The sequence below is a fragment of the Ictalurus punctatus genome, unplaced genomic scaffold (genome assembly GCF_001660625.3).
Source record: "Ictalurus punctatus breed USDA103 unplaced genomic scaffold, Coco_2.0 Super-Scaffold_100046, whole genome shotgun sequence".
Lineage (NCBI taxonomy): Eukaryota > Metazoa > Chordata > Actinopteri > Siluriformes > Ictaluridae > Ictalurus > Ictalurus punctatus.
This window is the reverse complement of record NW_026521087.1, coordinates 715,660-738,029: the sequence shown is the minus strand read 5'-3', so window position 1 is coordinate 738,029 and position 22,370 is coordinate 715,660. Positions and strand designations below refer to the sequence as shown.

At 40.6% G+C, this 22,370-nt stretch overlaps 1 protein-coding gene and 1 long non-coding RNA gene across 3 annotated transcripts; both read left to right on the top strand.

Moving 5' to 3' along the window:
• Nucleotides 1-3,241: 3,241 nt before the first annotated feature.
• On the top strand, nt 3,242-10,008 carry LOC128630069 (uncharacterized). 2 transcript variants are annotated; one of them, XR_008394308.1, is made up of 5 exons: nt 3,242-3,417; nt 7,975-8,039; nt 8,132-8,514; nt 9,477-9,557; nt 9,688-10,008. It is a non-coding gene; the product is annotated as an uncharacterized LOC128630069 (long non-coding RNA). The 2 variants fall into 2 exon arrangements; XR_008394307.1 differs by lacking the exon at nt 3,242-3,417 and having other exon boundaries at nt 7,849-8,039.
• A 731-nt stretch (nt 10,009-10,739) lies between these two features.
• On the top strand, nt 10,740-11,769 carry LOC128630021 (E3 ubiquitin-protein ligase UBR2-like). The gene is made up of 3 exons (XM_053678601.1): nt 10,740-11,133; nt 11,221-11,290; nt 11,370-11,769. The coding sequence occupies exons 1-3, from the start codon at nt 11,019-11,021 to the stop codon at nt 11,560-11,562; spliced, it is 378 nt and encodes a 125-aa protein (XP_053534576.1). The 5' UTR covers nt 10,740-11,018; the 3' UTR covers nt 11,563-11,769.
• Nucleotides 11,770-22,370: the final 10,601 nt, after the last annotated feature.

Genomic DNA, 22,370 nt, shown 5'->3' with positions numbered 1-22,370 from the left:
TGTGTGTGTGTGTGTACCTCAGTATCTCCAGTGTACAGTGTGTGTGTGTACCTCAGTATCTCCAGTGTACACTGTGTGTGTGTGTGTGTGTGTGTGTGTGTGTACCTCAGTATCTCCAGTGTGTGTGTGCGTGTGTGGTTGTGTATGTGTGTGTGTGTGTGTGTGTGTGTGTGTGTACCTCAGTATCTCCAGTGTACAGTGTGTGTGTGTGTGTGTGTGTGTGTGTGGTTGTGTGTGTGTGTGTGTACCTCAGTATCTACAGTGTGTGTGTGTGTGTGTGTGTGTACCTCAGTATCTCCAGTGCACAGTGTGTGTGTGTGTGTGTGTGTGTGTGTGTGTGTGTGTGTGTGTGTACCTCAGTATCTCCAGTGTGTGTGTGTGCGTGTGGTTGTGTGTGTGTGTGTGTGTGTGTGTGTGTGTGTGTGTGTGTGTGTGTGTGTGTACCTCAGTATCTCCAGTGTACAGTGTGTGTGTGTGTGTGTGTGTGTGTGTGTGGTTGTGTGTGTGTGTGTGTGTGTACCTCAGTATCTACAGTGTGTGTGTGTGTGTGTGTGTATACCTCAGTATCTCCAGTGTACAGTGTGTGTGTGTGTGTGTGTGTGTGTACCTCAGTATCTCCAGTGCACAGTGTGTGTGTGTGTGTGTGTGTGTGTGTGTGTGTGTGTGTGTGTGTACCTCAGTATTGTTGGCTCAAATTTAGCCTATTACCCAAAAACATTTAAAATTTAACTTAGAAGCCAACACTCACATCTACCTCTGAGACCAGTTGGAGATAGAAAAAAGACACCAGCCGTGAGTGAGAAGAAGCAAGGGTCCAGCTTTATTGTTCCATTCCACCACACGAGATCCACACCGATGAGAATTCTCAGAAGTGATCCCCCTACCCTGAGCTTAAGCTCCAGTATTTATACTGTATTTATACACTAGATAACCCATAGGTTTCCAGAAAAGGCCTATTTCACTTACACATAGAATTGAAACCAGGGGTTTTAATTTACACATAAAATCAAGACAATGTCTATTGTAAAAAGCGCTATACAAATAAAATTGAATTGAATTGAATTGAATATTAAATGAAAACCTGACTGCCTCTGCCAGAAAGATTAAAATGGGCTGTGGTTGGATCTTCCAGCAGGACAATGATCCAAAACATACATCAAAATCAACACACAAATGGTTTACTGACCACAAAATCATCAAATGAATAAAACACCACAGAGTTGTTCTAGGAAAATATATTTACTGATGGGGTGGCCTGTTCTTCAGCTCAATGTGGAGTTAACAGCACATCCCAAAGTGTTTTATTCCACTTGCACCACAGCAACTTGGCAGCACTAACAATCTGTTAAAAAAAATAAATAAATAATAATCAGCCATAACATTAAAACCACCTGACTAATGTGCAGGTCCTCCTTGTGCCGCTAAAACAGCTCTTACTCGTCGAGGCATGGACGCCACAAGACCTCTGAAGGTGTGCTGTGGTTTCTGGCACCAAGACCATGGTTCCTTTAAGTCCTGTTAGATGCAAGGTGGGCCTCCGTGGATCAGACTTGTTTGTCCAGAACATCCCACAGATGCTCAACAGATGCTCAAATGATCTGGGGAATTTGGTGGCAGTCAACACCTTGAACTCTGTCATGTTCCTCAAACCATTCCTGAACCATTTTTTGTAGTGTGTCTGGGAACATTATTCCGCTGAAGGAGACCACTGCCATTAGGGAATTTTGTTGCCATGAAGAGGTGTACGTGGTCTGCAACAGTGTTGGGTAGGTGGTACGTGTCAAAGTATATTAACATCCACACAAAAGCCAGGACCCAAGGTTTCCAAGCAGAACATTGCCCAGAGCATCACACTGCCTCTGCTAGCTTTTGCTCCCCACCCGCATCAGTGAGCCTTGGGCGCCCTTGACCCTGTCACCAGTTCACCAGTTTTCCTTCCACGGGCCACTTTTGGTAGGTACAAGACCTGCCGTTTTGGCAATGCTCAGACCCAGTTATCTAGACATCACAGTTTGGCCCTTATCGAAGTTGCTTAGATCCTTACACTTGCCCATTTTTCCCCAACCGTTCGCTTGGTGCCTGATATACCCCACCCCTTCACTGGTGCTGTTGTAATGAGATAATCTGTGTTGTTCACTTCACCTGTCAGTGGTTTTACTGTTGTAGCTGATCGGTGTATAGTTGCATTTAATGTTGTAGAATGAAAACACATTCCCGCTCTCACTTGTTAGCATGTTGTAACAGCTGTTCTTCCCTCACTTATTGTGTTTTTTTTTTTTTTATTAAAAAAAAAAAAACGAAACTATTATTTTAATATAAAACAAAGAAAAAATGCTGCTTGTCATGTTACAGATAGGGCCACAAAAATGTCCTCTGTGCTGATGTCTTGGCTGTATCTGAAAACTTGTAGCTTTACCCCTGACTTTTACCGTGTTGACACTGGAGATTCCTTTCAGAAATGCTCCATTAATGTCTCCTAACATAAACCCACTAGGACTAAGATGATTTATGTATTGTAGCACCAAACAAAGGTTTCAGTCACTTTTCTGTCTGTAAATTGTCCATCACTGTGTATGGGGCCATAGTCTTGTGTCCTTTATTCATCTCCGTAAATAGTCATCATATTAACCTGTTGGCTGGTGTTTATCAGACAGGAGCCTGTGGTTTCCTACTCTGAACGCTGTTCGAGCCAGGAGGCCCCACTCCCCCCTTCACCACCCTGTCAGTCACCCACCCAGCCAATCACATCACTCCTGTAGAGCTGCACCGACCAGAGAAACGCAACGCCATGAACTAGGCCTACTGGAGGTATGTTTTTCCATCAAATAAAGAACATAACTACTGGGTTTTCCAAAAGTCTCCACACATAAGGGACCATGTCTGCCAGTACCAGGTTGGTTGTGCCTTCGTCAGTGGACGTGCACTTCTCGGTTGGCCTGCAACACTTGCAGTCTTTTTAATTTGTTAATAAGTTTGGAAACTGTGTTGTATGTTTGCTGTGTTCGCCATGTTTCCTGTTAGTCCATCACAACCTTGCCACAGCTTCCTGATCCAGGCATGAGAATGATTTCAGAACATTCTTCTCTTGTCAAAAGCGTTCTTAAAGACTATCTGGGGGGAAAAAATTAAAGTATGAAAAAAAACAAAACTTTTTTTGGAAGAAATTTAGGTAAAAAAAAAAAAAGTGTTAATTTCCCCCATGTATAATTCTGCTTTGTCTGCTTTTGTTGGACGTCTTTGTTTTGTTATATAAGGTGTTGGCTTTATACTCCGTTATAGGCAACTTTGCATAATAACATTAGTGCTTTTTTTCCCTACAGTGAAATGATCGAATGCTTTCTTCAGCTTTGAGTATTGCTGAAGACTCAAAGTGCCGTGTGGTGGTGTTCTCGGGTGCAGGGAAAATCTTCACTGCAGGTACAGCAGTATGTCTTTTTTTTTTTCCAGAATTAGAAGTATGCTTTAATTTTTATGTGGGTTTGCAGTGCTTTTACTCTCATAGCTGTTCATTATTATAATAAGCAATGGCTCCATGTGCTAAAACCACAACACTAAGTGAAGTTCATTTAATTTAACATTTTCCTTCCGGACCATGATGCAACACAGTTGTGTATTTGCACTTTATGTAGTCTTGCGTACTGTTCTGTGTGAGACGAGTGCAACACAATAAAAACACAAAACAGCAAATACACAGGACAGTAGATACACAGGACATGGACTGTACACTGTAAGCTACTGTGTAATGTAGCAGCACATGTATTGCAGTAATACTGGCAGCAGAAATAGTTCTCTAGTATAAAGTGACTGATGCAGCTACGTAAAGTCTTACTGGGTTAGTGCGGTGTGCAGTGGTATGAGTCTTACTGGGTGAGGTGTTTGACTAGCCCAGGTGAGCACTGTAATCTGACTTTTCCAGGGAAGAAACTGTTGCAGAGTCTGCTGGTGGTGGCACGGACGCTCCTGTACCTTCTGCCAGATGGCAGGAGGGTGAATAGTCTGTGAAAGGGGTCGTCCACAATACTGGTGGCTTTGCGGATGCACCGGTAGTTGAAGGAGGTGTGTGGTGGGTAGAGAGACCCGATGATCTTTCCAGCTGTCCTCACAATTCGCTGTAGGGTCTTGCGGTTGGAGGCGGTGCAGTTCCCGTACTACACCGTGAGACAGCTGGTCAGGACGCTCTCGATTGTCCCACTGTCGAAGGAGCATATTATTCGAATATTCAGGTGTCTGGGTATTGATTGTACCCTTTATTGCCATGAAGTCAATGAGAAAATCTGGTCAGTTCTAGCAGAACAGTTACCCCAGACATTGTGTAAGTTATAGGTGTTCATGTGCACTAGGGCTGCACGATTATGGCCAAAATGATAATCCCGATTATTTTGATTAATATTGAGATCTTGATTATTTATCACGATTATTAATTGATTTTAGTGACAACATATTTTTATTGCACTTTCACATTTAAGTTTTCTCATGCCACAATATAACACACAAGTAGGCATGAGAACTTGAGCTGGTCAATTATGACAGAATTTAGGAACATCGTGTGAGTCATGACATTAATTTATCTTCTGATAAACTAAATCTAATATTTTCAGTTCATCTTACAGACTGTATGCAAAAAACAACTGTGGACCTGTTTGAAGTTTGCTCCTCTTAAATATATTTAAAGCTGCACTATTAGACATTTCCACTCTCCTGGTTCTGGGCTGGAGTCAGTTCTCGAACCGCTCTGTGTGTATTGTGTAGATATCTGAATAATCTCATATAGGATGTGATTGGGTGAGTTCATTTACCCGTCAGATGCAGAGCGCTTTAGTTTAATGGTGTTCATTAGGGATGCTCTGATCAGGATATTTACAGCTGAAACTGATCCAGATACCAATCTTTTTTTATTTAAGCTTTAATCAGGAATTCTGTCATAAACAGTTAAATGTAAGCTCTCTGCTCATGGACACTGTTAACTGAATAAAATAATAGCAATGAGAAATACTGTTGGTTAATTGATAAATATACAGTATAAAATATTTATTTTAAAATATCTTGAACAATAAAGAGTCCTAATTAAGAGTAGACTAACACAAAAATGATCCATATTAGGAAAAAGGCTGATAGCTTTCTAAGGAAATAGTGATCTAAGGTTAAGGTCAAATTGATATTAAATGCAACCCATAGTAATTAAACATTATTTCATTTCTCATTTTATTTATATTTTATAAAGTTATTATAATATCTATTTTTTATATATTAAATGATTTATTTATAACTAAGAACATTTTCTGTCTTTACATTTTAATAGTTTTATTTTTGTTTCAGTTTTAGATCGGTTCCCCAGTACAGTGTCCATGTCTGCTGATCATATTGTGTTTTGGGGGGATAAATCAAAACATGGAAACTGGAGTTGACTTTTCTAGTGATATCTGGCAACCGTGAGTTTAAATGGAGTGAATTAGCGTTAGTGAAGGAGAGCTGCAGTGTACTGTATGTTTACAGACTGAACTGGTGCTACTCTTGATTGTGATTGGTGAGGAATTATTTAATAAAGAAGTCTGAATTAAACCCACCTTGTAACGTTATTATTAATTTACTCCGCCCGAAGCCGCTGTGGCTACACGAGCAGGTGAAAGTTCAGGTCATTTTGCGGGATCAATAAAAGATGGCGGTTGTGAGATCGGAGAGTTGAGAGAAGCAGATGATGTAGAGTTACTTCATCATAATGGCTTCTCTGCAGTATTTCCACACTTGTACAGTGGACTGAGGAGATGAAAAGCAGTGTGAAAGTAACTGTTGCGCGGTGTAGATGTATTTTGGATTTCCTGTGGTTTTAATTCCGATTGTATTATACAACTCCGAACAGGTCACTTGCACCGGTGTGAATAAATATTTATTCACAGTCGCACAAAGTACTTTTCAGTCACAATGCGAGTGAAGTGGTTGCACCGTAGAGTCCCGAGTTTATCTGCAAAGTTTGTTTCCCACTCAGCGTGATTAGGTTTAATGTCCCCGACAACCTCTGAAGTGCTATTTAGCATCGTGCTAATTTCATGATTTCCCCTCGCTCTGGAGCTCGAAGCGAAGCTAGCAACTCGAGGGCTGAAATGCTAATTCCGTTTCGGGGTTTTGGCACTACAAAATGACGTCATCCCTGGCCACTCTATGGTGATTGGCTGTAGTGTAGGAGCCGCTTGATTTGATCTGCAGTGGAGTTTTCTGTGAGCGGAGGACGGAATTTAAATGTCAATATCGCAGTCGATCATGTTCATTTAATCGTGGACAGTCAAAATCGTAATCGCGATCGATATTCGATTAATTGTGCAGCCCTAATCTGCACTAAAGAAGTTTTGGGAGCAAGCAGTTCACATTTTCAACTATGAAGTCTGCAGGACAGACAAGTGCTACAGTGCATTTACAATAGCTCTCAGTATAGCTCCATTCAAATATTCAGTGACAATGGACACATCAGGCACCTTGCATTTGCAGATTGAGCTCATTTTAAACCAGACACTAGAGAGGGACATTAGCTGAGAGACATGATGTCATTTCCAGTAAGGGAACACAGTGAGTATCGATGCTCACTGGTTTTTGTGGTGCATTGTGGGATTATTTAGGGAGCAAACGTTCCAGTGCACTGGAAGGATTTTGCAATTGAGACAACACTTAAAATGGCTGACTCCCTGGTCTCTTGAACCCAAACCCTAAACTCAACAGGAAGTCAGCATTTTGATTTTTCTCTTGATTTTTTCCTATGTTTTTTTTTTTTTTTTTTGCCATTTCCAGGCCTCGTACTTTAACGTACTCCTCCTGGAGCTTTCATCAGATCGGCATCACATTCGGTCAGTCTCATCTACAGGTATTGACGATGCTAAATTCCGAAGCTTTTGAATTTTTATTGCTCGCCATGGGTGTGGCGCTCTCACAAATTTAGAAGTTTCACCATGAAAAAGGAAGTTGTTATAACTCAAACATAGAATGTCCAATCTGGGGATGTCACAATACCAAAAATCTAGTAGTCGATACCAGCAAAAATACACGATACTCGATACCACTTTGTGTATAAATAAATAATACTTTTAACTCCTTTATTTAAAGACTTGAGCATTATAAAAAACAATACTCACATAATATAAAAAGCAATTACAAAATAGATATATAATAAATATGTGGGCATAAAATGTTTTTTCTTCGAGATGTTCTGAAATAAGGTCTGGTTTCGGTGTATAGTTTGGGGATCTCTGTATACATGAAGTAATTTTTGCCTGGTATCTGGGGTTGAACCGCTGAAGCAGAGGGAGGGGAGCAATCACATTTTAGCCCAGAACCTTTAGCTTGCCTTTGCCAGGAGGTTCAGACATGGCTTTCAACAAGATAAAGAGCCAAGCATACTTCCAAATGAACACACAAATGGTTCAAGACTCAAAATCAGTGTTTTACAATGAGCTTCAAATGTCCTCCATGGTGGCATGGACCAGGACCCCTCGGTCTGCAGCATTACAGGAAGATTTCAGGTTAGACATTACGGGAAGAGTCTCGGTGCTGTTATTGTCTCTGGGGCAGACATCAGTTAACATTGTGACCCCTTCCCTGGAGAGAACAGCATTACAATTCTGAAAACAGTTTTTGTAAATAATAATTCACTACTTAAAGCATGTACCTGAGCTCCTGCTATGCAGTAACTAAAACTGTCTGCAACTCACGTGTTACTTCATTCTTTAGTTCCTTCTCTTAAGTGTAGAGCCTCTGTCAGATTGTGTGATTGATAAAGAAAAGCACATAAATGACAAAATACCAGTTTGAGTGCCTAGTGGTCTAATCAGGAAATGCTCTTTGGAAGCTCAGTATATGCACTTATCCATTTGCATTTTGATTCGGCTGTTAGTGCTGAGGATGTCCTTAAGGTGATGTGCTGCTTTTGGCAGATTTAGTAATTCTCTTTAGTCACATGAGCACTAATGGTTTTTCTAAATTTTTATGTAGTTTATTTTGGATACAGGCAGAGGAAGCTCAGCGAAAGCTTAAGAGACAGAATGGAGAGGACCCAGGTAAGCTATTTCTTCAGTGATTGTAGTCATATCTGAAAATGATTGGTCAGTTGAATGCAGATTGCTGAAGTGTGAGTGTCTGTGTGTCGTAGCCCTGCCTCCATTCTGCCCACTGTTTGCCAGCTTGGGAAACATTCTGCAGTGTGACGTGCCGCTTGGCATGTTGGGAGCTGTGCTGCAGTGGGCTATGGAGCCCAGTGGAGGACACTGGTCTGAGTCCATGCTGCAGAGGGTAAATGTTTGGATGTTTTGTTAAAATGACATGATAGTGTAGTAAATTCAACAAAATTCCACTTGCTATGCTGTGTTCATGAGCATCACTTTTTAATGACTGAGTAGTGTTCACAATTCTGTATGTGTGTGTTGCTACAGGTGCTGCACTTGTTAGGCATGGCTCTGCTGGAGGAGCAGCAACAGCTAGAGAACATTGGGGATGACGATGAAGTTACTTTCAACTTCACCCTGAAAATCTCCCGTAAGTTTTGTACATCATCTCACACAATAGAAAGTCTCAAGCCTGTAGTTAGATCTGTGGTTCTTGTATCACAGGTCCCGGTGAAGCCCCCGGCAACACTCCAAGCATCCTGGCTCTGTTAGAGACCTTGCAGCATGCGCCTCACTTGGAAGTGCACAAAGACATGATTCGCTGGATCCTTAAAGTAAAATTACATCTTGATTATGTTTGCAATTTGCCTTACTCTCTCTATGCAGCACCTAATATGTCCACCAGGTGGCAGCCTAGCATGTTTTACAATTCGCTCACTGAAGGTAGGCGCAACATACAAAAGATGAGCGTTTTTACCATGAAGTTTAAAGCAGTGCTGCATCATCAAGACCTGTTTGAATTCCAAGCAGTGGATTTCAAACACCGCTCAAGGTGGCGTGGCTGGTAGGCAAAGCAGCACCTCTTACCACGGTGAAGCACAAATGCTTCACTGTCCCAAAGCGGTTTTGCTGCTGATCATCTGTAGGTGGCCCTAGGGGTGTTTTGATGTGGCTTATTGTGCGTATTACTTAAAAGCTGTATGTCAACATGAATATTTAAATGACATGTAAGGATTGCTTACTACACAAACTGAATTTCAATGCACTGTGATGTGTGCATTTTATTTTCCATATAGTGAAAACTGTCAGGACACCTGCACCAGGCAGAACATGTACATATAAAGGCCATGGTGTAGGCCAAGGCTAATGATGTATTGCAGTATGTACTTTGAAGACAAACAGGCAAATTAAATGTTAGTAAAATTGTAATGCATCTTCAGTATTTAATGGTATGGTGTGTGTGTATATACTTTTTAGTGCACAAGTGTGTTCTATTGAACATATGCTTAGTTTTGCAAGACTTTGATTGTGTGTGCATGTAGTTCTAACTGCACTGCTGTATCGTTTTCTTGTAAAAGTATTTTCCTAAATTATGTGTCTTTTTCTACACAGATGGTGGTTAGCATTAAAACGATGCGCGAGTGCACAGCTGCTGCACCTCCCTGTGAAGGAACAGGGCACTGTCACAAGGAGGTCACACTTTGAGCAACTTTCTATTCCACTGACATATTAACCATTACCCTTTAAAGTGCTGAAGAGCTTAAATCTACGTGTGTGTGTGTGTGTGTGTGTGTGTGTGTGTGTGTGTGTGTGTGTGTTGCAGACTGTGTGGGACAAAGACAAAGCATAGAGAAAAAGGAAAGCTGAACTGTGCTGGAAAAAGACCATGGCTCAAACATTATAGAGCCAGAGTCATTTTATCAATAAGTACATAGATCTGCTCACGCAGGATTCAGAGCATCTGGACGCCTCAGCCTCTACATCAGCAGAGCATAGGTACCTAAGCATGCTCGTAGTGACGCAGTGTTCTTAATAATTCAACTTGTATTGTATTCTCAATATCCAGTCAGTACATTTATGTCAGTAAATGCATGCATCAACACTTCATTGACTTTGCTGAGCAGTTGTCTGTTCTTTGTCCTAAAGGTTCTTGCATATAATGGTGGTCTTCACATAACATAAGTAAATTCCCATCCTTAAACTCTTTATCTTGCATATTCATTTAGAGCATTTTCTGTTGGGGTAAATGAGTAGAGAGGATCCTAGGCCAGTTTTAGCAATTTCCTGGTGAGTAAAAAAAGATGAACCCATTTATTCAACATTGATTATTTTAACAAATTCAGAGGGACCTTAACATAAAATTAAGGTTATAGTGTACTTGTAACCATCCGTCTCTGCTTGGTACAGCCCCAGTTCAGGTGACGGTGCTCTGGTGTGTGTGGGACCTCGTCGTTGGCGTGCCAGAGGAGGAGAGAGGAGGCAGATGGAGATGTGTATCCTGTGTCACGAAGCGCAGGAGATCCTACCTGATGGCACCGCCATGGTGCTCGCTGCCTTTGTCCAACGCTCTACGGTCATGTCCAAGAACCACAAAAGACCCCCTCACAATCTAGGTAAGGTTATGGTTTACAGTGTGCAAGTCAAGTAATTGGAAAGGTTTGAGTAGCCAGTGTGCTTATTTCTGGAGGATACATGTGTGTTCCAGAGAGCTATGATCCCCTCTTCATGCACCCTGACCTGTCCTTTGGTACCCATACCGGCAGCTGTGGCCACATCATGCACTCTCACTGCTGGCAGAGGTGAGGAGTTGGGCAAACTGTTACCAATACAGTGTTAGTTGTAGTGGCTCTGTAACCAATGCAAATTTGCCTATGAAATGCCATGGAAGGGTACAGAATGACATTGTAACAGTTCATACCCCATTCCATTATTCGTTTTATTTATTTATATATTTTATAGCAAGGGAATTGATATCATCTGTAGCTGAATTGCATGTCTTGCCATGTTGAGATCAGAGTATAGAGTTTCTGCTTATGTAAGATGGCTAATCCACTGCTGTTGCAAGATATTTAGTCACACTGACTCAGTTTATTACAGTAAATTTGCCAGTTGTCCCATTGAGGTGACATTTTCTCTGGTTAAATAGTAAAATGCATGCATGTTTGTAGTTACAGCAATAGTGAGCAGCCAGGTCTGGCTCATTGGCTGAATACAACGTGCCAGCAGATCAGAGCCTTGCACTCTGCTCATAAGAGAGCCAAGCCAACAAGTGAGTCTCATCATATATAGTGCGTGTGCTCCTTATTTGTGTGTGTATGTGTGCACAGGCAGTCATATTGTGGTGTTTGTCTTTTAGATGCTGGTGAGACAGAGACTGTGGAGGACTCTCCTCCTCCTGAGAGTTTCAGGCTGGACCACACACCAGTGTAAGCATACCCACGGTTTCCTTTCACAACTGCGTATCTGAGTGTGTCTTTAACACTGATCTGTGATGAGTTTTGATAGCACCCCTTATTCAAGCTCCATAAGGGAGATGCTGATGACATTTGGGACCGCAACTTATAAAGTTGGCCTTAAGGTGCACCCTAATGAGCAGGACCCCCGTGTGCCTATCATGTGCTGGGGCAGCTGTTCTTGCACCATCCAGTCTATAGGTCAGTCTGCACCCATTTCTTACGGACTAAGAATTCATGTATAAGATTTACAATATTCACTAACGTGTGTTAAGGGGTAGTTAGTAAAAATGTTTTGCTTTTTGGTAAAGAACATTATGATATGCATTTGTTGTTTTTCTGTGCTTGTACAGTGAGGGAAAAAAGTATTTGATCCCCTGCTAATTTTGTACGTTTGCCCACTGACAAAGAAATGATCCGTCTATAACTTTAATGGTAGATTTATTTGAACAGTGAGAGACAGAATAACAACAAGAAAATCCAGAAAAACGCATGTCAAAAATTTTATAAATTGATTTGAATTTTAATGAGGGAAATAAGTATTTGACCCCTCTGCAAAACATGACTTAGTACTTGGTGGCAAAACCCTTGTTGGCAATCACAGAGGTCAGACGTTTCTTGTAGTTGGCCACCAGGTTTGCACACATCTCAGGAGGGATTTTGTCCCACTCCTCTTTGCAGATCTTCTCCAATCATTAAGGTTTCGAGGCTGACGTTTGGCAACTTGAACCTTCAGCTCCCTCCACAGATTTTCTGTGGGATTAAGGTCTGGAGACAGGCTAGGCCACTCCAGGACCTTAATGTGCTTCTTCTTGAGCCACTCCTTTGTTGCCTTGGCCGTGTGTTTTGGGTCATTGTCATGCTGGAATACCCATCCACGACCCATTTTCAATGCCCTGGCTGAGGGAAGGAGGTTCTCACCCAAAATTTGACGGTACATGGCCCCGTCCATCGTTCCTTTGATGCGGTGAAGTTGTCCTGTCCCCTTAGCAGAAAAACACCCCCAAAGCATAATGTTTCCACCTCCATGTTTGACGGTGGGGATGGTGTTCCAGGGGTCATAGGCAGCATTCCTCCTCCTCCAAACACGGCGAGTTGAGTTGATGCCAAAGAGCTCCATTTTGGTCTCATCTGACCACAACACTTTCACCCAGTTGTCCTCTGAATCATTCAGATGTTCACTGGCAAACTTCAGACGGGCATGTATATGTGCTTTCTTGAGCAGGGGGACCTTGCGCGCGCTGCAGGATTTCAGTCCTTCATGGTGTAGTGTGTTACCAATTGTTTTCTTGGTGACTATGGTCCCAGCTGCCTTGAGATCATTGACAAGATCCTCCCGTGTAATTCTGGGCTGATACCTCACTGTTCTCATGATCATTGCAACTCCACGAGGTGAGATCTTGCATGGAGCCCCAGGCCGAGGCAGATCGACAGTTCTTTTGTGTTTCTTCCATTTGCGAATAATCGCACCAACTGTTGTCCCCTTCTCACCAAGCTGCTTGGTAATGTTCTTGTAGCCCATTCCAGACTTGTGTAGGTCTACAGTCTTGTCCCTGACATCCTTGGAGAGCTCTTTGGTCTTGGCCATGGTGGAGAGTTTGGAATCTGATTGATTGATTGCTTCTGTGGACACGTGTCTTTTATACAGGTAACGAGCTGAGATTAGGAGTACACTCTTAAAGGGAGCCAGAAATCTTTCTGATTGAGAGGGGGTCAAATAATTATTTCCCTCCCTGTATGATCATGACTATTCCCTAGGGTCACTACAAAGGCACAAGGAAAGATTGAATGAATGATTTTATGGTACAAGTGCTTACTTAATAATGATCATGTATGCTGTTTAATGATGTGTGTATGCTGTTTAATTATGGTGTACAATCTAAAATGTGTTAATCATATAAAGAGGCGTGGAACGAGAAACCAGAGAAAGAGAGAGAGGAAAAGAAGAAACAGAGCTTGGAGAGAAAGCAGCATTACTGTCGGACCTACCCAAAAGCATCTTACACCCTACCGCCAGATCAAGAGGAGAGTTACATAATCATTCCCCAAACCTGGTCTTCCCTCACAGAAGCTGTTCAAGAGATATGGGCCTCAGCTTTCTGGAATATCTCCCCAACAAGTGTAGAGTGAGATCGAGTCCCACGGCAAAACTTTTGCGTCGTAAAATTTACTTCCAGTGTAAATTTTTAGCAGTGCAGAGCTTACAGAGATTACAAACTGCAGTTTTATTATTCCACACGAGACATCATCTTTACACACAGCACAAAGACCATGTGTTTTCCCGCCCTCTTTTGATTGACAGGATATAATCGGCCCTGATCATCGGATGTTTTTAAACTATTGGCCGAAAGCCCATAGCATGAAAAATAGCCTTTATCGGCCGATACCGACTATCGGTGCATCTCTAACATAGTCAAGTATATGCCAAGAGTTTTGAAACTGAGGAATGTCTTATGTTCTGTAAATGATGTTAGACAATTTCTTAAATGTATTATTTTCTTAATTTTTTAAAATAATAATTGACCAAGCTTAATAAGGGTTTAAATTTGTTAAAGCAGCAACATTTTCCATTTAGCCCAGTCTATACGCTAAATGGAAAATGTTGCTGTTGATGTTGCGTTTAGGCTATCTAACATTTAAAGGGTGTTTAAAGGAAACACAGAATGTTCCTTTAAACACCCTTTAAATGTTAGATAGCCTAAACGTCTGTGTCAGTATTTATATTATCCAAAATGTTTTTGCAGTTTGGTCTTAAATTTTCCCTCCTGGCAAATGCTGTGATTTCTTCCGTCAGAGGTACTACCTGAAGTGCTACATGTACCTCTCACCTGGTGGACCTCAACATTCCCTACAGTCTGGAAAGGTCCCTGTAGACCTAAAGAGGGAATGATTAGGGCTTATGGAAAAAGCACAGCAACGAACCTCAGGTAGAGACACCTCATTTTCTTCCCATCATATTTTAGTACAGATTCAGGGAAAAAGACTAAATGCAAGGGCTTCTCTATCATCTCTCTTGAAGTCTGTAGTAGTAATAATAATAATAATAATAATAATAATAATAATAATAATAATAATAATAAATTTATAATCAATGTTTGTCTCTACTGTATGTGTGTAGGCTGTGCATCTAGTTGCAGATTTGTGTTTGGTGTACGAGGTTCCACGCTATCAAGCGAAAATATTTTATTTTGAATAACACTGGATACTGGTAATATGTGTACAGCAAACAGACTTTTATTTATATCTGCAGAAATATGACCTAAAACATCATCAGATTTTCACAGAAGTCCTAAAAGTAGATAAAGAGAACCCAGTTAAACAAATGAGACAAAAAGATTGTACTTGGTCATTTATTTATTAAGGAAAATGATCCAATATCACATATCTGAGAGTGGCAAAAGTATGTGAACATCTAGGATTAGCAGTTAATCTGAAGGTGATATTAGAGTCAGGTGTCTTCAGTCAATGGAATGACAATCAGGTATGCGAAGCTCGATCAGATTTCCAAGTTGGAATGTAAAAGGTCTGAATGGTCCCATTAAAAGATCCAAGGTTTTGACACATTTAAAACTACAAAAACCTGACGTTGCATTTCTTCAGGAAACTCATCACCATCTCAGGGATCAACACAGACTCCAAGCTCGCTGGACATCGCATATGTTCCACTCCAATTTTGATTCCAGGTCCAGGGGAGTTTCTATTTTGATAAGTAAGACTTACCCTTTTCTTCTGATAAAGTTATTTCTGATGTAAATGGTAGATATGTGATTGTGGAAGGGAAAATTTCACAAACGCCAGTAGTTTGGGTGAATGTATATGCCCCAAATTTTGATAACGCTCCTTTTGCTCAGAATTTGTTATCAAAAATTCCTGCTTTGAACACACATCTCTTGATATTTGGGGGGGATTTAAACTGTGTTATTGACCTGGTTTTGAACAAATCTAGCGCTGTTGCAAAGGCTCCCTCTGCAATGGTGAAGGTGTTCTCTGAGTTTATGGTTCAGAATGGTTACATTGATCCGTGGAGGTATTTTAACCCCACAGTGAGGAAAATACTTTTTTTTTTCTCATCGTTTTCTCGCATTGATTACTTTTTTATTAATAACTCTCTAATTTCTCGGGTTGTAAACTCTGAATATCTACCAATTGTTATTTCAGTCCACGCTCTTCTACCTTCACATCGTGCCATCGTCCACCATGGAGGCTTAATTCTCTACTTTTTCAGCATTTTGCAAGTATATTTCTACTTCAAGAGATGATTTTCTTCTTACTAATCAAACTAATGCAATCTCTTACTCTTTACTTTGGGAAACTCTAAAGGCCTTCTTAAGGGGACAGATAATCTCTTATTCTGCTCATGCCAATAAGCAACTCAAGGATAAGAAAAGAGATATCGGATAACATTCGAGCTATTGACGACCAATATGCTCTCAACCCGACCCCTGAGCTGCATGAACAAAGGCTTTATTTGCAGGCGGAGTTCGAGTTGTTATCGACAGGTGAGGGGGAGAGGCTGTTACATACGTGTGGCAATTATTATGAATATGGGGATGAGGTCGGTCGGTTTTTGGCTCACCAACTACATAACCGACCGGCTTTGCACTCTATTACTCAGATTATGCAGTCCAGTGGTGCATTAACCTCGGATCCTGTAGAAATTAATTCAACTTTTAAAAGTTTTTACTCCTCTTTATACACAGCTGGAGCTCCTGACAATTCAGGTAACATGGACCATTTTCTTAGAAATATTGATTTTCCCAGAGTTGACCCTCTATTGGCATCTGAGCTTGACAACCCCATCACCTTAGATGAGATCACTAACTCAATCAATTCACTGCAATCTAAGAAGTCACCTGGCCCGGACAGGTTTCCTTCCGAATTTTATAAGAAATTTCATGTTGCGTTGGCCCCATTACTTCTGGCTGTATTCGAGGAATCCTTAGAACTAGGTACACTGCCACAAACATTGAGACAAGTGTCTATAACTCTATTGCTTAAAGATGGGAAGGACCCAACATCATGTAATTCATACAGACCTATCAGCCTCCTCAATGTTGACGTCAAGATTTTAGCCAAACTTTTGGCCTCTCGTTTAGAGGGGGTTCTCCCTAGCATTATTTCAGAGGAGCAAACCGGATTTTACAAAAGGACGGCATTCCTTTTCTAATATTCGTACTCTACTTAGTATTTTATATTCAAAATAAAACAGCAACTCCTCTGAAGTGGTCATTTCTTTGGACGCAGAAAAGGCGTTTGATAGAATAGAATTGGAAAATCTATTTATGGTGCTGAAGAGGTTCAGCTTTGGGGATGTACTGATATCGTGGATCCGTTTATTATATGTGGAACCACAAGCTTCCATAAATACCAGCGATACTAAATCTGACTATTTTACTCTGTCACGGGGTATGCGCCAGGGATGTCCTCTGTCTCCCTTACTTTTTGCCATAGCAGTTGAGCCTCTCTCTCGAGAGCGCTTAGAACTCTTCCTGTATTTCAGGGTATAATCCGCAAGGGAATTGAACATAAACTAGCCCTATATGCTGACGACTTACTACTTTGTTACAGATCCAATTGCAACTATTCCAGAGATAATACGTGTATTAAGTGACTTTGGGGAAATTTTCAGGGAATAAACTGAACCTACAAAAGTGTGAATGCTTCCCCATAAACCAGTCTGACCAAAAAATAAAACGGACTGAAATACCTTTTCATTTGGAGGATTCAAAATTCAAATATCTCGGAGTTAATGTCACCCGTTCTTATTCTGCATTAATGGTGGCGAATTTTACACCCATCTTTTGAAAGTCAGCCTTTCAAAGATGGGCAGCTATACCATTATCTCCTATTGGTAGAATAAACTCAGTAAAAATGAACATTCTTCCAACATTCCTCTACCTTTTCCAGTACATCCCTTTGTTTTTACCCAAATCTTTACTTCAAGAATGTAGACCAATTAATCTCCTCTTTTTATATGGGCAGGAAAAACTCCCAGAGTTTCCAAATTTTCACTTCAGAGGAGTCAACTAAGTGGTGGCCTCTCCTTTCCCAATTTCATGTATTATTATTGGGCGGCTAATATTTAGAAACTGGTGCTCTGGGTGCAGGCCCCCTCTCTTCCATGGTGCCACTTAGAAGCGAAGTCTTGTGTTTCAAAGTCCCTTCCAGCTATGGTGTTCTCCTCCCTTCCTATACCCCTTTCACACTACACAGATAATCCAATAGTACGTACCTCTCTAAAAATTTTCTATCAGTTTCACCATCATTTTAAATCTATCTAATAACCTATCATTTTAAATCTATCTAATAAATGTCTAATAACCACCCCTCCCCCCCTTTATAGATTCCACATTCTCTTTGTGGGAAAAGAAGGGTCTGAAATGCTTTGAGGATCTTTTCATTAATAATGTGTTTGTGAAATTTTCTGAATTATCCTCGTTATTCAGCCTGCCTCCGTCTCACCTATTCCGTTTCTTTCAAGTTAGGCATTGTGTCTCCTCCCTATTCGCTGGTTTTCCCTCCTTACCTACAAAGTCTGCATGGGAAGAGGTGTTCAAACTGAATCCTCATAAGGGTGGCATTATTTCACGGATATATGTAACAATCTGGTCACAGGATGATTCTTACAATATCAAACCCATTAGTGCTTGGGAAGAGGAATTGGGCCTGGAGCTTGAGGATGATTACTGGGGCAGAGCATTAGATAATATACGTACCACCACGTCCTGTGCTAGACTTAGTTTCATACAGTTTAAAGTGGTCCATAGAGCCTAAATCTCTAGGAGGAAACTGTCTAAAATATATCCCAATGTTCCTGACATGTGTGAAAAATACAAACTTTCACCCTGTAACCGCAGTCATATGTTTGCACTCTGTCCCAAACTGCAGAACTTTTGGAACTCTTTCTTCGAAATTATGTCCGACGTTCTTAAAATCAGATTGGATGTCTGTCCTTTAATTGCCATCTTTTGGGTTCCATCTCAGCGTCAGCCTCTGAACCATAAACAAGCTAGTGTTGTGGCTTTTGCATCGTTACTTGCTCGGCACAGAATATTGCTGTCTTGGACCTCTCCACAACCCCCCTCTATATCAGTCTGGATTAAAGACTTAATCTTCTTTTTAAAACTTGAAAAAATCAAGTACAACATCAGAGGCAGGGGTGACTCATTGTTGGGAAAATGGCAACAATTTATTACCTACTTCAATGATGTACACACCCTGGAGGTGTTTTGAGGAGAGGTAGATGGTAAATACTAATCATCTTCATTTTTTTTTCCTGGTTGTTATTGTTTTTTGTTTCCCCCTTTATTTTGGTTTTGGCTGTGATTGTTTTGTTGCGGTTGTTGGTTGGGGTGTTATGTAAAATTTCCAGTAAACAGTATGAATTATAAACACTGCCTCAAGCACTTCCTGTGCAGACTGGTGGAGCTCTACATCGCCCCGGGTCACGCGGTTGCGGGGCTGCGTTCACAGCTGCGTGTCAGCTCTTCCTGGAGTGTTCGTTTCCCCGTGTACATCGCCGAGGGAAACCTCAAATCTCCCTCCAGAGATGAGCAGAAAGGTCACAAACCAAAATGATTTTATTTAACCAGCACATATTAAACGGAACATACTCTCAGATTTGCATATTATTGTTTATTTGAAAGTTTTCTAATGGTTATTCTGGATTTACTTTTTTAATGTAATATTACTGATTTATTTATTATTTGCTGTTTATTATTACTAATTACGGTGTATGATTACTTCTAAATGAATATCAAGATCAACAATAATAATAGTTAATATGATTATTAATGGTGTGTGTGTGTGTGTGTGTGTGTGTGTGTGTGTGTGTGGTGATGGTGATGCGGCGGTGTGACTCCGCCTTCTCGGTGGCTCGAGTCTCTGATGAACTCCTGTTTCTCTGAGCTGGACTTCAACATCCTCTCCGTCCCCCTCCTCATGGATCTGGTGGGTCTGACTCAGTCTGTCGCCATGGCGACAGCAGAACGGGTGGACATGGCTGACTCCGCCCAGCCGGTGAGCCTGAGCCAGGGTCCTGTTGCCGTGGTCATCAGGCCACCACTCACACAGGGGATGTTAAATCACATCGCCGACAAAACTGACTTCAAGGTGACATGTTAATCTCTTTCTTCATTTCTTTCATCCCCCTCTCACTCTTTTCTCCTTCCTCTCTTTCCTTTTTAATTTATCTGTCTTCCTCTCTTTTTGCACGGTTTCTCCTGCTCTTTACCAATTGTGTCCTACCTTTTTATTCCTCTACCACGATTCTTTCATATTTATCATTTTTATTGTTCCCTTTTTGCTCTTTCTTTGTTATTTTTTACATTTCTTTCCTATCCTTTTTCGTTTTTAACTTTTTCTGTCAGTCCCTTGTGTACTTTGTCTCTCATATTTTTTGCTTTTTTCCCCTCCTGATTTCTGCTTTTCATTCTTTCTATTTAATTCTCGTTCATATCTCTCTCTCTATCATTCCCTCTCATCCTCTCTCTCACACACATTCTCTGTCTCTCCTTTTCCTTTAGTCTTTGTCATTATTTTATGTCCTTTTTTCCTAATCCATGTTAGTAGTTATATCATACACTTTCTGTCAAACTGTCAATCAAAGTGTTGTGTGTGATAATTTATGACCCTCTGTGCTTCCCTGACTGACAGGTCTATAGGGATGGTGAGGGGGGTAACCCTATGGAGTTTATCAGATGGTCAATCTGGCTCCTTTGTGTCTGGGGGTGTTGTGGAGAGGTGTGTGTTGGGGGGAGTAGTCCCCCTCCTGACAAAAGGTGTTTATGTTAATGAGTTTGGTTTTTGGTGGGGTGAAATACGTCTGAAAAGAAATAATGTTTTTAATATGGGGATGTGTTTGTGTTACTGTGTGGCGTTATTTCGTTTGTGTAAACACATTGTTAGAAAAGCATGATGTTTGAATGTGTACATATATGAGTAGAATATTTGTTTTGTGAAATAAATGAAAACAATTGTTGATTATGTTTTTTAGGGATCCCGTTTTAGCTTTGAATAAAAAGTTTAGGAGTTAAAGCGTCTTTTTTTTTAAAAAAAAAATCTGTTTAAAATAGAATCTGTTTAAAATAATCGTTTGTATTACATACATTCTAAACACAAACCTTCAGGATGTAAAAAAAATGATCAAAAGAGATGTTTAAAAAGAATCCGTATTACCAGGTTTCCCAAAAAACACATAAAAACTTTAGGAGGTAAAAATGGTTAAAAGAGATGTTTAAAAAGAATAGCGCGTATTACACGACTTCTAAACAAAGATCCTTACGAGGTAAAAATGTTAAAGTGCTGGCTAAAAGAATCTCCGTAATGTTTAAACTAGGAGAGAAGTATTTTCCAGAGATGTCTTCCAGTCGCTGTGTTAAGCAGTAATGAAGTTAAACGGAGACGCCTCACTCTCGCTAAACCCCGCCCACACATACGTGTTTTCAGACACGCCTCTCTCTCTGTCTCTCTAAACACATCCATTCACATGTTTTCAACGTAGCCAGTACGTTCTGTCAAAATGTCAATCACGGCGGTAGAACTAGAGGGCTAATTTATGGCCTCGTCCGTGTCAGGCCTGTGTTTCTCTAGGAGTGCCTAATTCATGGCCCTTTGTTTCTTCCTGACCAAAGAGTTTTTTATGACTAGGGGGGTCGTGGTGTGATCCTACAGATTGTTTATGATAATGAGTGTCTGCGGGGGTGTTAATAGCTTTACGACACACCCTACAATAGGTTTAAAAGTAAACCTTTATGTTTAAAAGTACGGCCAGTTACGCAGAAGTCTCTAAGATCGCGGCTGTGTATCAGAGCGCTGTGTAATTTTAGGCGAATCGTCGATTCTCGTTTTAACTCACCTTTAAAGCTTTATATATTATTTTTGAGAATACTTCAAAGAGGAGATGGCTGTCTGTCGCAACAGTAAGTGTTTTTATTATTATTATTATTATTATTATTATTATTATTATTATTATTATTGTTATTATTATTATTATTATTATTATTATTATTATTATTATTATTATTACACATAGTTAAGAATGTTTTTATTTATAAACGAATTTATGGGTTTATTGTGGTGAATAAAACAGGTATCTAACGCTACAGGTGATGCTGACATTGTGTCTATCCCGGACATCGTAGACGAAATCAGGTTTCTGAACAAGGCAAGCGGTACGTGCGTTGTTATTCTTTATAATTGTTCGATCCTATGTATGATGTGTATGTGTTTAATGCTTTTACTTCTTTTTTTCACAAAGGGTCGAACACAGAAGTCCCGCGAGTCAGGTTTGAAAACCCCATGCTGGGTAAGATCTGTAATAATGAGATGCTATGTTTAAAAAGCGGTTTAAGATGTCTTCTTACGTATTGTGTTCGTTTGTTTACTGTTCAAGGTTCAAGGTTCTTATAAGTAAGGTTCTTATGCTGGAATGTAGTGTTTGCTTTCTCCAAACATAACACTTCTTATTTAAACCAAAAGCTTATATTTTTCCACACAAAACATTTTTCCAAAAGACTTTAACACGTAATCATTAGCAAACTGCAGATGGACCGCGATGTTCTTTTTGGAGAGCAGTGGCTTTCTCCTTGTAACACTGTAATTCACTCCATTGTTGTTCAGTGTTCTCCTGATGGTGAACTCATGAACATTAACATTAGCCAATGTGAGAGAGGCCTTTGTTTGCTTAGAAGTTACCCTGGGTTCCTTTGTAACTTCAGGGACTTTTACATGTCTCACTATTGGAGTAATTTTGGTTGGTTTCTAATAAACATACTAGGTTCTCTTTTTTGATTAAATTATAGCTAATAGTAACTAGTGACCTAGACGTATTAGGTGTAATTTATGCACTAGTCAAATATTAACCCCACCCCATCCAGTTAATAGTTATAGTTGAAATGAAGCGATCTGGCAGCCCGACATTCAGGTCTCCCCCTCAGCACTTACTGTAGAACAGCGGTGCTACAGAGGCGCAGACCACATGCCGATTCTCTCTCTCTCTCTCTCTCTCTCTCTCTCTCTCTCTCTCTCAGTGTTCCCTAGTTTATAACTTATA

Bases quoted from the DNA above. Each gene is read 5' to 3' on its own strand.
- LOC128630021 (XM_053678601.1), top strand. From the start codon at position 11,019: ATGCATGTTTGTAGTTACAGCAATAGTGAGCAGCCAGGTCTGGCTCAT. The intron at 11,134-11,220 runs GTGAGTCTCATC...TTTGTCTTTTAG, and splicing joins TAAGAGAGCCAAGCCAACAA to ATGCTGGTGAGACAGAGACT. The intron at 11,291-11,369 runs GTAAGCATACCC...GAGTTTTGATAG, and splicing joins AGGCTGGACCACACACCAGT to CACCCCTTATTCAAGCTCCA.